Genomic DNA, 16,317 nt, shown 5'->3' on the forward strand with positions numbered 1-16,317 from the left:
GGGAGACCTTAGAGCCCCTTCCAGTCCCTAAAGGGGCTCCCGGAGAGCTGGGGAGGTAATTTTACAAGGGCATGGAGTGATAGGACGAGGGGTAATGGCTTAAAACTGGAAGAGGGGAGATTTAGATGAAATCTTAGGAAGAAATTCTTGGCTGTGAGGTTGGTGAGCCCCTGGCGCAGGTTGCCCCGAGAAGCTGTGGCTGCCCCATCCCTGGAGGTGTTCAAGGCCAGGTTGGATGGGGCTTGGAGCAACCTGGGCTGGTGGGAGATGTCCCTGCCCAGGGCAGGGGGGTGGGACTGGATGATCTTCAAGGTCCCTTCCAACCCAAACCATTCTATGATTCTATGTTTCTATGTGAGAGCAAAGTTGTTTGTTGGGTTTTTTTTTTTTTGTTTGTAACACAGTTGCCTTTCTTCCTTGCCTCTTCGGAGCAAATGTAATGTTCCAAAAGGTGGGCACTTGGTCCTCTGCAGAGGGCAAGTAGCTCACACTAAATATGGTATTAGCCCGGTCAGTGCCCTTATCTGTTTCACGTAGTTTCATCTGCCAGTTCCTGCTGAACAGCAGTGGTTTTACGTGCGGGAGATTTGGCTCGGTAGGGAGGCAACATGGCTTTCTCCTCTTGCTGCGCTGTCTCTGCGATGCTGGAATGTGAAGCGATTACATGGTTCCTCACTATTTCTCACTGATTTTTTTCCCTCTTCTTGGCCAGAAGCGGTGTGTTCTGGAGTGCCTGGTGAGCACCGAGTTGGGTTGGTGTGGGGCAGCGAGAGAGTCCATCCAGGCACCAACAGGAGAGGCTGACGGAGGGGATGTCGTCTTAATGTCGGCTTCCTTACTTGGTGTGGCTTCTCTGAAGCGTGGGTTGATTCCTGGTGGGGTGGTGTGTCTCCTGCACTGCTGGAGATGTTCGTGTTGCACTCAAAGCCTTAACCCTGGTCTAATGAGTAGGTTACCCTCCTTTACCCTCTACAGCCAGCTCGTTTTCAGCTGGTCAACTTTACTCCTTGCTGGCAAAGCTCTTGTCCAACGCCCTACCCATGAGATCAGCCTTCTCCTACAGATGGGTCGCTGGTGCAGGTGGCCGCCGCAGTGGTTTCGGAGGCGTCTGAGCTGTTGAGCAAAGAGGAGTGGGCAGTGCTTCGAGGTGCTTCGTTGCTGCTGCCTGCGTGCCCGCAGGGTGAAGCGAAGAGCTGGGGTCGGTGGCACTGCGATGTCTGACTGCGCTGGACTAAAAGGTGAACAGATCTCAGCGAAGAAAAACGGCAGAAGAGGGGCCAGATCGCACCCCCCGAAGCCTGGGAGTTTGCGGTTGTGGCGGCAATCGGAGGGAGAATCCCACGGCATTCAGAGTGATGCTCGATACAATAGTATGTAAAGTCGGGAGTTAAATTCGGACCCAAAGGAAGGCTGGCGGGGTTGAGGTGGGTTCAGATCTAGCGCTTGTTATCACTGTCGCTGGTCCCTTTCAGGCACTGATCTCCACTTGGACAAAAACTCCCGCCAGTGTGTAACTGGCCGTTAGTCCAGCCCACGCAGTTGTGGTGTTCACACAGCGTTTGTGACCTGGGAATTTTCCCCAAAAGACTTGATATTTTTGATTAAAAGTAATTTCTTACGTTCCTTTGAGAACGAAGCATATTGAAGAATCTGTTTGGCCATGTGGATAGGGTTTAGCTTTTTTCTTGTTTTCCTCAAAACCCCAGTGCGACAGGTTAAAAAGGCAAAGACCAGGTCCTGCTCAAAGCAAACAAACAAACAAAAAATATTACAAGGTCCTGCAAAGCATCTGCCGGAAAACGAGGCTCATCTCAGTGGGATTTCCTGGTTAAATACTTGAGATAAATGACGTTCATTTTAAAATGAATGTAGCTAATCCCCTGTTGCTCCAGAGAGGCTCACGGGGTGGAGTGGATAGAGATTTAGCTCCTTGCAGGGCTTAATACTTGTTCTCATTTACATGAGTATCTTAGAGCGGTGTAACTCTGTGGGACCCTATTCTCTTATTTAAGCCAATAGAAATTAGCCGTGATTACCCCTGTGTAAAACCCAAGTAAAGGAAGAATCAGTCATGTGGTTATTAAGTACGCATCAGTTTTATTTATTGCCTTAGTCTGTTTTAATGCCAAAATGTCACTGTCACAGTTGTACGAAGTTGATTATGTTTAAGATCTCGAACGTGCCACTCATCTTTCTGCAATGACACCCTCTTTTTCTTTTAAAAGCCGGCCGCTTGTGTTGGCGCCCAGTATTTCGCCATTTATATTCCTTCTTAAACCAAAGGGGCGAAAGGATTTTGAAGCAAAACACGAGTCCGTCCTAAAGAACTCCTTCAGACCTATGGCAGTGCAGCGTACTGCAGGGTCATGGTGGTGCCAGGCCAGGGGAGCGCGCAGAAACCCAGAACAGCCCTTCAGGCGCTGCGGAGAGATGATGGAGCAGTTGGGCACAGTTGCAACTTTGATAGTGGATGTGTCCACACGTCCTCTCCGCGTTGGCGATAGAATCACAGAATGGTTTAGGTTGAAAGGGACCTTAAACCTCATCCAGTGCCACCCCCCTGCCCTGGGGGTGCCCTGCAGGGACACCTCCCCCCAGCCCTGGTTGCTCCAAGCCCCGTCCAACCTGGCCTTGAACACCTCCAGGGATGGAGCAGCCACAGCTTTTCGGGGCAACCTGCGCCAGGGGCTCACCACCCTCAGAGGGGAAAATTTCTTCCTAATATCTCACCTAAATCTCCCCTCTTCGAGTTTGAAGCCATTCCCTCTTGTCCTATCACTACATGCCCTTGTAAAAAGTCCCTCCTCGGCTCTCCTGGAGCCACTTTAGGGACTGGAAGGGGCTCTGAGGTCTCCCCTGAGCCTTCTCTTCTCCAGGCTGAACCCCCCCAGCTCTCCCAGCAGAGGGGCTCCAGCCCTCGCAGCATCTTCGTGGCCTCCTCTGGCCCCGCTCCAACAGGTCCATGTCCTTCTTATGTTGAGGGCCCCAGAGCTGGACACCAGTATTCCAGGTGGGGTCTCCCCAGAGCAGAGCACAGCAGAGGGGCAGAATCCCCCCCTCGCCCTGCTGGCCACGCTGCGGGGGATGCAGCCCGGGATGCCGGGGGCTTTCTGGGCTGTGGGCGCACATTGCCGGCTCATGGTGAGCTTCTCATCCACCAACGCCCCCAAGTCCTTCTCCTCAGGGCTGTTCTCCAGCCATTCTCCACCCAGCCTGGATTCGCAGCGTTAAGGTTGCGTGTATGCAAGCGGGCACGGCAAGTGCTCAGCCTCGCAAACCTGCCTTTGCGTTTCGGGGCAGCTCCTGCAATGGTGAGGGAGATCTGGTTGCTCTGGTCGCAGCCGCAAGCAGAACCCCATCCCTGGGGAAGTGGTCTGTGTTTGCTAAAGTGAAGCTTCATCTTGCAGCTCTTGACAGCAGCGTGGCTTCCTGCCTGGGCAGAACCTGGCACCTTCTCTCCATCCGTTTTAATTTAAGGAGGAGAAAAGAAAAAGGAGGAAAAAAAAAAAAAAAAGCCTGCCTGTGTCATCTGTTGTTCGAGGGCTCTTCGTTCCGTGGTGTTGGCTGAGGGCAGGACCTGGGCAGAGCAGAGATGAGTCGTGGCACTGCACAGAATTTCCTTAAGCCTTCCCGAAATCAGTATTTCAACCACTTGAAAGCACTTGTCCCTGATGATTGTTCTGCGGCTCCGGCACAGCACCCTCGCGCTGAGCTCAGGGTGGTGGATGGGCAAAAGGATGATGTTCGGGGACCGCAGCTCCCGCTCTCGACCTCTGAAGCTTTGCTATGAAATTAAAATGAGCAAGTAAATGTCTGGAAGGAAGGACTAGAGGGAAGTGTCTGTCCCAGTCTGCTCAGTCTTGTCATATTAAACAGTAAAGATTATTTAAGTGCTTAAAATAATGAGGAAAATGAGCTCTGCTTTAATGAGTTTTTAATTGCGTGCAGCAAGAGGCGATTGCCCCCACCTGTCAAAAAGCTATTCAGAGTCTTGCTGCCGTTCCAATCTGCATTTAGATGAAGGTGAAGTTAAAAAATCTCCTGTCCTGGTGCCTGCTATAGAATAAACCCAAACAGTGTATAATTTCCGTGCCTGGAAAAAAAAAAAATAAAAATTGAGCACTTAATGTCCTTCAAACTGGGAGCCATGGGTGCAAGGACAAGACACAGGGCATGGATGTTCCTCGGTGGCCCAGTAGGCACTGGTGGGGCTGCACCACTGGAGACAGTCAGTTTTTGGTCCAAACCTGTGGTTTGGTACAAATACATTTCTGAAATTGAGGAGGAATTGTTGCAGTCCAGTGCTGGCCTTGGGCACAGATGTAAGCCTGATGAATCATGGAATCATAGAATGGTTTGGGTTGGAAGGGACCTTGAAGACCATCAAGTTCCACCTCCTGCCCTGGGCAGGGGCACCTCCTCCCAGCCCAGGTTGCTCCAAGCCCCGTCCAACCTGGCCTTGAACACCTCCAGGGATGGGGCAGCCACAGCTTCTCGGGGCAACCTGCGCCAGGGGCTCAGCACCCTCACAGCCAAGAAATTCTTCCTCATATCTCATCTAAATCTCCCATATTCCAATTTGAAGCCATTCCCTCTTGTCCTATCACTCCATGCCTTTGTAAAAAGTCCTTCCCCAGCTTTCTTGTAGGCCCCCTTGAGGTAATGGAAGGCTGCTCTAAGGTCTCCCTGGAGCCTTCTCTTCTCCAGGCTGAACCCCCCCAACTCTCCCAGCCTGTCCTCCCAGCAGAGGGGCTCCAGCCCTCCCAGCATCTTTGTGCCCAGCAGGTCCATGTCCTTCTTATGTTCAGGGCTCCAGAGCTGGAGGCAGTACTCCCGGTGGGGTCACCCCAGAGCAGAGGGACAGAATCCCCCCCCTCGCCCTGCTGGCCACACTTCTTCTCATGCAGCCCGGGATACGGTCGGCCTTCTGGGCTGCGATGGCACACTGCTGGCTCATGTTGAGCTTCTCATCAATCAGCACCAAAAGGGGCCTTCTCCTCAGGGCTGCTCTTCAGCCATTCCCTGCCCAGCCTGGAGTTGTGCTTGGGATTGCCCGACCCAGCTGTAGGACCTTGCACTTGGCCTTGTTGAACTGCATGATGTTGGCATGGGCCCACCTCTGCAGCCTCTGGATGGCATCTCTCCCCTCCAGCGTGTCTACCTCCCTAGACAGCTTGGTGTCATCGGCGAACTTGCTGAGGGTGCCCTCCATCCCACCGTCATTGTCAACGACAAAGATGTTGAACAGCATGAAAATTCACGATAAAATGGTTTGTTCTATTTTTTTGTGTTTCAGTAAAGGTTAGTATCCCAAATAAGAGGGAAGCACAGGGCATGGAGATTGCGTTAGGCTTGTGAGGCTTTTAGGTATGACCAAGGGAAGCTGTGGTCTGGTGCTGCTGTGCTCAGTGAACAATCCGTGAATGACAACTCTCCGTGGCTCTGAGCGCTCGCTGGCAGGAGAAGGGCCGTCCCCATGGGCTGTGTTCTGCAGCGGGGGAAACTGAGGCAGGGCGGGAGTGGCTCATAGCAAAGCGGGTCCCTGGCTGAAAATCCACCTCCTGCCTTCCAGTCTTAAGTCTTTCTACTCTTCCCACCTCCCTCTCTGCAGTCGCTCTTTACCGGGGCGTAAGGAGCCGAGGGGGTGAGTGATTTAGCAGTGGCCGTTTCTCTCTCGGTATATGTACGGCTCATTTGGAAGCGCTGCAGCGGGAGGCTGTGTTTGGCGTTTCGGAGTGTAGCCTTTGCGGGAGGAGTTCCTGTGACTTCAGGGGAGTCGCTGAAGATTTATGGGCGGCTGTAGGCGCCGATCTGCATGTGGCCATACGTGTGGTGCATCTGGAGAGCTGGTGTTAAATATTGGGGTTACGCTGCGTAACTAACCGCTTCCGTTCCTGCTTTTCAGATTTAACTGACACAAATAAACCCCCTGTCCTCTGTTAAATCAACTCGAAAGCCATTATTAAAAACAACCGGCGAGCCCGAATCCACTCCGGCGAGGAGCAGACGTGCGCGAGAAGCTTGTGTATATAATTTGGACGATGCTGATGCTCGCATCAGAAGCGTTTTTGTTGCAGGGAGTGCGATCTGTCAACGTGTCATTTGAGGCTTTTTCTATCTGTCGTGGGTCAGGGCTGCCCCAGTTCTTGAACGGCGGCTCTGTCACTCAGCCGCTTGGCCAACGCTTTGTTCTTCCGCTAATTCACATGAGCCACAATTAAACAAATTTGTAATTTGTGGGCTAGGAGTTAAGAGAATTCTCTTGTTCGGTAATTAAGTTGGGAAGCCCGGAGCGTCAGAGGCGGGAAACAAAAGCGCTGTCATATTTAGCTCCCCAGTAATCTTCCCTTCCTTGCCCCGTGGATGAAAATGACTGGGGGCTGTCGAAGCTCTCCGGCAAGGAGCCAGATCGCCGTGGAAGAAACGGGCTCCCTGTGCTTCGCGCGGCAGCGATAATCGTCTCGGCACGAGGCATTGCTTCCATACAGCTGTGGGCACTTGGCTGCCTTACGGCAACGCGGAGATCCGGAACGCGCTCGGCGCGGCGGCTCTTCGTCCGTACTGGCAAAACCGGAGAATAGCCGGAGATGCTTTTTGAAGGGCTTCTGCTTTTCAAGGTATTTGGCCAAAGCTGTGCGGTGTGATTAGGGTGCTCAAAGCACCCTTATGAAAGACTAATTAAGAGGCGGCATCGTTGATGCTGGTGCTGCCGGGAAGTTGGTGTAAGAGCTTAGGCTGTACAATAGAATGGTTTCCTTTCTTTTTTTTTGATACTTGATGTCTTAATGACTGTCTTTGCGTATTACTGGAAAATATAACATGACCGCCCTAATCAACTGCTCACGTTTTTTAAGAGGTATCAGCACCGTTAATTAACTCAAGTTTTAAGAAGTTGGGGAAGTTGAAAGCCGCTGTGCTTTCATTCGGTGTGTCGCTAAGCTGATTTTCATTGATTTGTGCTTGTGAATTAATCAGCCATCCGAGCACTTAGTTATTCCATTTGCCTCTGCGCTTTCTTTGCTTGTAAATGATATCTTTGAAGTTTATTAAAAGAATGAGTCATGTTGTAGCTTCCGAAGAATTTCCCCCCTCTGTAGTCATACATTTTTCATGCTGCTCAAATCATAATCTGTATAATGAACGTGGGGAAAATATTGCTATATGGAGCTGCGTCTATACGGCTGAACTTGGGAGATACATATCCCATTACTGGCGCGGCTGGCTGCTCTGACATAAGAACCTTTAAAATCTTTGTCAGATTTTCAGAGCCGGACTAAAAAAATTAATGTACTTCCCTGTTTAGCACTCCCCCGACTTGTTTGCGGTTGGGCACAGTCAACCCGTTTCCACGCTGGCTCTGAGTTATGGTGCACGGCTCTACTGCCCTTTGCTGGGGCAGATTAATAGAGGAGGTCCCTCATATAAATTTACCCGTGAGAAAGTGTTTCCAAAACTTGTAGAGTTTCTAATTAGCATGAGTTTTTCCTTTGTAGCCCTGTATAATGTTCACCTCGCTCTAATTTCCAGCATCTGCAAAGGATCTGTCTCTGTTTATTGCTGGACATAGAATCACAGAATGGTTTAGGTTGGAAAGGACCTTGAAGACCATCGAGTTCCAACCCCCCTGCCATAGGCAGGGACACCTCCCACCAGCCCAGGTTCCCCAAGGCCACCTCCAGCCTGGCTTTGAACACCTCCAGGGATGGGGCCTCAACAACCTCTCTGGGCAACCTGTTCCAGTGCCTCACCACCCTCACAGGGAAAAACTTCTTCCTAAGGTTCAATCTGAACCTGCCCTCTTCCAGTTTAAAGCCATTCCCCCTCGTCCTATCGCTACATGCCCCAGTAAAAAGTCCCTCCCCAGCTCTCCTGTAGGCCCCCTTTAGGGACTGGAAGGCCACAATAAGATCTCCCCGGAGCCTTCTCTTCTCCAGGCTGAACAGCCTCAACTCTTTCAGCCTCTCCTCATAGGAGAGGTGCTCCAGCCCTCGGATCATCCTCGTGGCTCTCCTCTGGATGCGCTCCAGCAGGTCTATGTCCTTCTTATGTTGAGGACTCCAGAGCTGGATGCAGTACTCCAGGTGGGGTCTCATGAGAGTGGAGTAGAGGGGCAGAATGACCTCTTTGGCCTGCTGGCCACACTTCTTCTGATGCAGCCCAGGATTCAGTTGACATGACGCATTCAACTTTAATGTAGCTGAATGAGGTCTTGGGGGTGCGATGTTAGCCGGGACCAGGTGCCGTAATCATAGCACAGATGTAAATGCCGTTTAAAAGAAGTAGAATTGTTCTTCACGGAGGAAGAAACATGAAAACGCAAAACATAATCATTCATAAAATTGTGCGCGCTCTGTTTTAAAGACCAGTGCTTGATGGGATTTTGTGCCTGGAATAACATAGCTCAGCCGAAGAGCAAAGGTGATGAGACCGCCAAGAGAGGTACGGAGCAGTTGGGCTTTTGTCTACAAGAAAAACCGAGTTTCTTGCGTGACTTTGCCCTTTTGGGTGCCAGTGGGTTTGTGACCTGTGTTGGGATACCATAGGTTAAACCACCTGGATGAGCCGTTCATGAGCTTTATCTAGAAAGAAAGAAATAAGCAAAAATAAATCTCACTAAGTCGCAATCTGCTGAGCTAATTTATGAGAATTTCCCTAACGTAATTAAAGATGGAGCAAGGCCATAATGAAATCAAGGTCATGGCTAAGACGAACCTCCCGACTTGCTGGTTTAAAGTGATCAAATCTCCGAATTAAGAGCGGCTGAGCTCAAAATGCTGAGGCTGAAGTTGGACGGAGTGGGGTGGAGGAGAACGGGAGGGGTTGCGTTCACTGCCCAGTGATCGTCGCGGTGCGCGGAGGGGGCTGCTGCAGGGGGTGGGACTTGCAGTGACCTGGAGAACCTCAGCTTCTGTTGCGAGTAAATGGCCCAAACCAGCAGCGCTTGTGTCTTGGCTTTGTGCAGGGCACAGCAGGAGCACGTGTCCCACTCCGTCGTTCTCTCCGTCGGGCCGTTTGCTGTGTTGGGTAGTTGAGAAGGGAGCTGGAGCGAGAACCCAGTCTTCCAGAAAATGATCGGAAAAGCTGTTTTCCCCGAAGACTCGTGCTCCTCACACCACTGAGCTCCAGAGCTTTGCAACGTGTGGTGGGAAACGTCTCTCCGTGCTCTGCCCAAAGGGATGCTCGTAGTGCTCAGCCTGCGCGTGCTGGGTACTTCCCACCCCATGGAGTAGCTATTTTTATTTTTGGGGGGGAGCAAACAGACCATGCCGGCATTGCGTGACCTTTACTTCTGGCAAGTCAGGGGAGATCAGGAGCGATGGGGACTTTGGGGGGCGCGTGAGCGATGGTGCCGGCCTTTTGGCTGGCAGACCGTGTCGGGTGGGAGATCCGCAATCAGAGCTAATCGATCTTATAAAAAAAAAAAAAAAAAAAAATCCCTCTGTGTTTCCTGCGGACGTTCGCTCTGGGGCGATTACTTCAGCTCTCAGTGTTTCACAAAGCAGCGCAGACTCTTCCCGGAGCGGCAGCATTAGAGAAATTCCTCAGTTGTTCTGGTGGCCTTTGACCAACACGACACAAGCTGCTTTTTAATGTCATCGAGTCAATTCCCGCTCATCAGTAAACATTAAGAGTTTCTACAGCACCAGCTTAAGGCTGGATTTTCACCCTCCCTCTGCGTGTGCGGGAGATATAGTCGGAGATGGACTATTTTCCAAACGGTTCTCGGTATTTACGGAATTAATTTAAGCAAAAGACAGTAAGAGTGAGATGAGCCGGAGGGAGTTTTTACAAATGCCTTTATATTTTGGGGTGTTTGTTCATGTACTCAGCCCTGAAAAATAATCTGTGTGTTTACTGGCTGCGTTTGCACTGGGTTTACTCTGCCGGTGGTATTTTTGTGACTGATTTGTGGCCCTCAAGATCCAGGGGGACTGTTGAGCAGTTTGGACAAGTGACCCTGATGTCTATTATTTTTTTTTTTCTTTTTTTTTTTTTTAAACAAAGGTCTGGATCGCCGAGCGCCTGGCAGTCGCTGTAGCTGTAGGTTGAGGTCTGGAGGGACAAGCCGGGGAGGAGCATGTTCGATGTCATCCCTTAAAATGCTCCCGCCGCCCCTGGCAGGCACTGGGGAACAGCTTGCCGACCTCCGCGCGAGCAGTGCTGCCCACCCCAAGCCAGGGAACTGCAGGAGAATCTTGGAAACTGGTGACTCGTGTTTCTTTAGCGAGATGGAGGAGGTTGAGCAGAGTTCTCCACCTGGGTTCCAGAAGCATTTGGCCACGGGAGGCTTCGTGTTCATCTTTTACCCCATGCATCAGTACAGGCTGACCTCCTTGAGAGCAGCTCTGTGGAAAGGGACCTGGGAGTCCTGGTGGCCAACAGGATGCCCACGAGCCAGCAATATGCCCTGGTGGCCAAGAAGGCCAATGGCATCCTGGGGGGTATCAAGCAGAGTGTGGCCAGCAGATGGAGGGAGGTCATCCTCCCCCTCTGCTCTGCCCTGGGGAGGCCACATCTGGAGCACTGCATCCAGTTTGGGGCTCCCCGGGTCAAGAAGGACAGGGAACTGCTGGAGAGGGTCCAGCAAAGGGCTACAAAGATGATGAGGGGACTGGAGCATCTTTCCTATGAGGAAAGGCTGAGGGACGTGGGGCTGTTCAGTCTGGAGAAGAGAAGACTGAGGGGGGATCTTATCAACGCTTATCAATCCCCAAAGGGAGGGTGCCGGGGGGATGGGAACAGTCTTTTTCCTGTGGTGCCCAGTGACAGGACAAGAGGGAACGGGCACAAACGTGACCATGGGAAGTTCCATCTCAACCTGAGGAGGGACTTCTCTCCTGTGTGGGCGGCAGAGCACTGGCACAGCTGCCCAGAGAGGGGGGGAGTCTCCCCCTCTGGAGCCATTCCAAACCCGCCTGGAGGTGTCCTGTGCCACAGCTGGAGGTGCCCCTGCTCTGGTGCGGGGTGGCACTGGTGGAGCTCCAGAGGGCCCTTCCAGCCTTGACCAGTCTGGGATTCTGGGATTCTCACACCAGCGTGGAGGCTCTTGGTGGAGCGGAGAATGGCTGGAGGTGGCTGCGCGACGCGGGCAGGGACACAGCTCTCGTGGGCTGCGCCGCGGTCGCCTCTAACTGTGAGCTCGTTGCTGAGCCACCGGGGTACTTCTGCCACCTGCAGAGGGAATGACAAACAAAGAGTAGCACCTTCTTCCAGCTTCGGAAGTTTCTTACGGTTTTCTAAGCCTTGTCCTAACTGGAAGCCGGAGGAGCGGTGCTGCTGGGGAGAGGAGCAGAGCAGGGGCCAAGCGGGCTGCATTGGGAAGATGAGATTTCGGCAGCGCCACGATGCTGTCCGGGGCAGCTTATCCTTCCTCCCCCACAGCTTCCTCCCGTGGCCCTGGGCAAACCTTTGTCTCCCATTTTTTCCAAGGCTGGAAAAAGAGGGGAAGAGCACGTTCCTCCCCTCCCTGAGGTGTGCGCTCCCTGGCTTCGTTCGGGTTCGTTAGGCGCTTGGCTGCTGCACAAAAATAGCTTAGATGAGCAGCGGGGCAGAAGAAAAGCCCTCTTTTCTCTGGGGGAACTCTGCTTTTGCCCCCGGTGAGGATGCTTTCATCCCCGTGGAGTTGCTTCTGGTTTAGCAAAGGCCTCGGAGACGGGAACGGGTGATGTGGCACTGGACTGTGCAAATTCACCGTTTCTCCACCTTTAAAGTCCAATTCCATCCCTCTGGTTTGAACCTAAAATCAGCACTTGTCTTCAGAAGACCTCAAGGTTCACAGACATCCTCTGCTTTGTTCCAGTTTTGCGCTATTTAATTTTTTTTTTTAGTGATTTTGCTCTTTAGGCTCTCAGGAACCGTATACTTTGCGCATGCGCGGAAGAGAAGGATGATTTGCACACTTGCAGATATATTCCCCCTCCCCCCCCCTTTTCTTCAAAACGAAAGGTATTTAAAAGAAACCTGCTGTTTCTTTAGGCTCAAGCTGCCCCTACCTTGCCAGCCCCCTACATCTACACCTTTCTCCTAAAGAGCCCCATCTCTGCCAGTGCTTGCTCTGGACTTTGCCCAGTGGGACTGTGCCCGGCCCATCAGCGCATGGATGGCGTCACGCTTTGCAAATGCCCATTGCTTACACCAACATGGGGAGGATCCTATTTTTTTTCCCGTATAAAATGCCCAGGAGTCAGGAAGAACCTTGAGATCTCAAGATCCCAACAATCACGTGAAGAGGACTCAGTGTTTTACTCAAAACCTTCAATATTATTGATAATTCGTAGCGCCCCATGTTACGGTTACCTGGGTCTCACTGCATGGGCAGCATGGAGAAGACTGAAAATGGGTTTTGGAGTGCAGGGACTGTCTTTTCATATTCGTTGCCAAAATGGTCTTGATCTGGGGCAGTTACAGCAATCGTCTACAGCTGAAATAGATGGGTTTAATTCTCTCGTAATTAAATTGAACAGCTGGAGGCAGGGAGAGCCAACACTGTACGGCTGGGGGAACTTCCGCAGGCGCAGTTAGGGAGGAGGACACGTAATGGAGTGAGATCTCTATGGATAATGGACACAGGGGCAGAAATCACAGCCTCAGCATGGAAGGACAGTTATCTCAAGAAGTGTCACACTGACTCATTGCGTTGGTTGTTCGCAAGACTTTCTTCCAGGCGTATGGTGCTTCAGAACGAAGTGACCTTCTCAAAGGTCCCTCGGTAGCTCAGGAGCACGAGCACCATCCATTTTTGCAGCATAAAGACTAACCTGTGTTTTACTGCTGGGGGAGCCTGGGCACGCAGTGGTTTGGTGATGTGTTGCTGAGGGAGAGACCAAGTTTTGACGCCATCTCCATATTTGATGCCTTTCCATAAGATACCGTGGGAAGGGGAGGCAAAGCAGATGGTTTTCAGGGTTTGCTGTGGCTGACATGCCGGCTCTGCCCGGAGCTGGCAGAGGGTTAAGCTGACGGTGACTGTTTCCATGTTTCTCCCCAGGGCGTGACATACTGCGGTGAAAGCTCGGCCAGCAACCTCACCATGGCCAACGTCCCCTGGCACGAAGAGGTGGTGCGCTTCGTCCAGGAGCTGGCCGACCTCATCCCCGACTACGGAATCGCGTGTGAGCACGAACACTCCAACTGTCTCCTGATTGCTCACAAGAAGGTGAGACTGTGCCAGGGCGTGAGACCGGCCACCATAGCTTCTCCTTGGGAATGTTGCACGATTGCCTTGTTCCAACACGTTTTCTTTCTAGAGTTAGCTGGATGCTTTTTTTGGGGGGGGGGGGGGGGGGGGGGGAAGGCATAGGACGTATTGCGGAGAGCTGTGGACTAGTTACTGAAGTCGCTGCAGGTTGCAGCTGGCGGTGATAACTCACAGCGCTCCTGCGGCAGTCCAGGTGAGGAACCTTTACTGACTCCAGGAGGAGCTCGGGGCAATATCTCCTGTGCTTCGTCACACTCGCTGCTTTGCATTTTGAGAAAGGCAAGAACAAATCAAGTGTGGCCAGCAGGTGGAGGGAGGTCATCCTCCCCCTCTGCTCTGCCCTGGGGAGGCCACATCTGGACCACTGTGTCCAGTTTGGGGCTCCCCGGGTCAAGAAGGACAGGGAACTGCTGGAGAGGGTCCAGCAAAGGGCTACAGAGATGATGAGGGGACTGGAGCATCTTTCCTATGAGGAAAGGCTGAGGGACGTGGGGCTGTTCAGTCTGGAGAGGAGAAGACTGAGGGGGGATCTTACCAACGCTTATAAATCCTTCAAGGCAGGGTGCCGGGGGATGGGAACAGTCTTTTTCCAGTGGTGCCCAGTGACAGGACAAGAGGGAACGGGCACAAACTCGACCATGGGAAGTTCCATCTCAACCTGAGGAGGGACTTCTCTCCTGTGCGGGTGGCAGAGCACTGGCACAGCTGCCCAGAGAGGGGGAGAGTCTCCCCCTCTGGAGCCATTCCAAACCCGCCTGGACGTGTCCTGTGCCACTGCTGGAGGTGCCCCTGCTCTGGCAGGGAGTGGGACTGGTGGAGCTCCAGAGGGCCCTTCCAGCCCTCACCAGTCTGGAATTCTGTGAAATCTTGTTGAGGTGGGTCAGCTGGTTTTGTCTTGGTTTCTGTTTTTTTTTGTGATGGTTTTAGCAGTTTATACAGCTCAGTTACACCAGCACATTTAGGGTTTTGGTATTCGTCTTCTGGATCTTTGTGATACCTTCCAAAACTGCAGGCTTCCTTCCTTTCAACCAGAATTGAAATAAAGTATTTTTCTTCCTTTGGCGAAATAATTTTGGCAAAAGATGTTGCTAGGTGGATGTTAACAGAGGATGCTTTCCTTTTGAACCGGAGCTGCTTTGCTGCAAAACTGTTTTGCAGGACCAAGGAAGCAGCTACAACAATTATAGGCGTCCTCCATCCTAACGATGGAGAAGAGGTAGTGGTGCTGCCTTCTGACACCAGCGCGGCATCCCTTACGCCACTGGAGCGCTTCGCAGGGCAAGCCTGTCTCAGCAGCCGCTGTGTGCGTAAAACGGTTTGTTCGAAACTTGGGTTCCTTCATAAATACCATCAACACAATTCGAAATAGGAGTGAAGTGCCAAAAAAAAAAAAAAAAATTAATTTTAAAGGAAGCGGGATGTGAAAAATATCGAGTACAATTGGGCTTTATGAACTCTAGAAAAATTTAATGGAAAGATAATAAAAATGTATAAAGCGCTAGCCAGGCAACTGGTGGAGCAGCTACTTATTATGCGAATTGTGATGATTTTCCTCTTTGCATACTCTGAAGTCAGCAGCGCTCTCGGCCCCTCGCTGAAACGGGAGCTGGTTTTGGGGGGGAGCGGCTCAGGGCTTCCTGTGCCGCGTGATCCGCAGCACGCAGAGGGAATAACTGGTCAAACTCCCCACTTGCGAAATCAGAAACGTTTTTAAATCCATGTTTGAAAATGATTAGGGTCTCATTGTTGAAACCTTCCGCGCAGTTACCAAACTGTTGCCTGATTTTTGCGGTTTGTAGTTTTATGGGAACAGCTGTAGGAGCGGAGGAGAACGGGGTGCCCGCCGCTATTTTTAAACTCATTTTAACTCACCTTAAAGTTGCTTTATTTACAGTCTCCCTCTTGGTTGTTGCCACTGGCAACTGCGCCTGAGCAAATCCTTGAATGTCAAAATATTCTTTGCCGTTCTAAGTTGAAGGACCCGGGGAAAGAAAAGAAACAGATTACCACCTAACTTATTGATGCATAATTTTAGGAACGCCGTTAATAACAAGAATAGATTGCTACCGGCCCGGGAGGAATTCAACGGCTGCTTTGCTTTCCAAAGCCATTAGAAGAGGGCGTCTTTTGGAAACAATCTATACTCGGTACTAAAATAACTAATAAAAAATAAATTTATTTCTATTACATTTAATTCTGAATTTCAGGCTCCAGTGGAGAATAAAATTTGTCAGTGTATGTTATTTGCAGAAAAAACTCTGCTCTGGGAACAATCAAACTGTAGCGAGTAATTGCGAAATCAAAGGGATCTTTAAAAAGTTAAGGAGTTGCAGGAAGACGGTAATAAAAATCATTAGGAAAAGTGTTTTATTTCACTGTGTTCTGCTACGTCTGAGTTTTAAGGTGTTCGAAAAGTGTTTAAAATTAATAATTTTAAGGACCAGTGTTGAAATGCCAGCCTGTACGAAAGGGTCTGGGGATGTCAAAGAGATAACGCATCTCGCTTGTAGCCTCTGCTCCTTTGATTTATGGAGAATCCTTGATTGGCAGCTGCTTACTTGGTGAATAATAGTTGAGGACGTAGGCTCTGATGTCTCCTAAGGACGGGGATTTAGGTAGAAAAAGGGATTTTAGGTAGAGGAAACTGCAGTTTATAGGTCTGGTGTTATTTTCTTTTCTCATGAAATCAAGAGGCGATACAGAGATGTGCATTTTGGGATACTTCAGTGTCTTAAAAATCTCCCATTAGGCTTCCAAGTCTCTTCCCACCCCCACCCATCTCTCTCTTTTTTTTTTTTTTTTATTTTTCTCCTTTATTCCTGCTGCCCAGAAGTGGGTTCGCGGTGTCTGAGTGTCTTTCTGCAGTCACAGGTGAGGTGCTTGTCAAAGCCTTTGGGACTGGGTGGGTCTGGGGAGGTGAGATGCCCTTAACCTCGCAGAGCTTTGGGTCCGGCACTCCTGCACTCCTCATGGACAGCTTAAAAAGTCTCATCAACTTAAGCCTCACAGCAAAATGTTTGTTTTCCAGTTACCCTTCACAGAGCCCTAAAAAATAACACAGAGATCGCCTTTGCTTTGCTTACCGTGACCTGAAAAAACACTGGTTTGGGGTTTTTTTT

The 16,317-nt window shown here is 51.0% G+C and overlaps 1 protein-coding gene across 1 annotated transcript in view; it reads left to right on the forward strand.

Annotated features, from left to right (window-relative positions):
* The window catches only part of LOC309679753 (S-adenosyl-L-methionine-dependent tRNA 4-demethylwyosine synthase TYW1-like), a gene marked incomplete at its 5' end in the record, with an annotated part of 124,535 nt that overhangs the window by 94,352 nt on the left and 13,866 nt on the right, over positions 1-16,317 (forward strand). Inside the window, one exon of the mRNA XM_082493140.1 lies at positions 12,989-13,156. Coding sequence (XP_082349266.1) covers positions 12,989-13,156 — 168 coding nt within the window. The remainder of the gene's footprint in view (positions 1-12,988; positions 13,157-16,317) is intronic.

The sequence above is a fragment of the Vanellus vanellus genome, assembly GCF_965231255.1.
Source record: "Vanellus vanellus genome assembly, chromosome: 19".
Lineage (NCBI taxonomy): Eukaryota > Metazoa > Chordata > Aves > Charadriiformes > Charadriidae > Vanellus > Vanellus vanellus.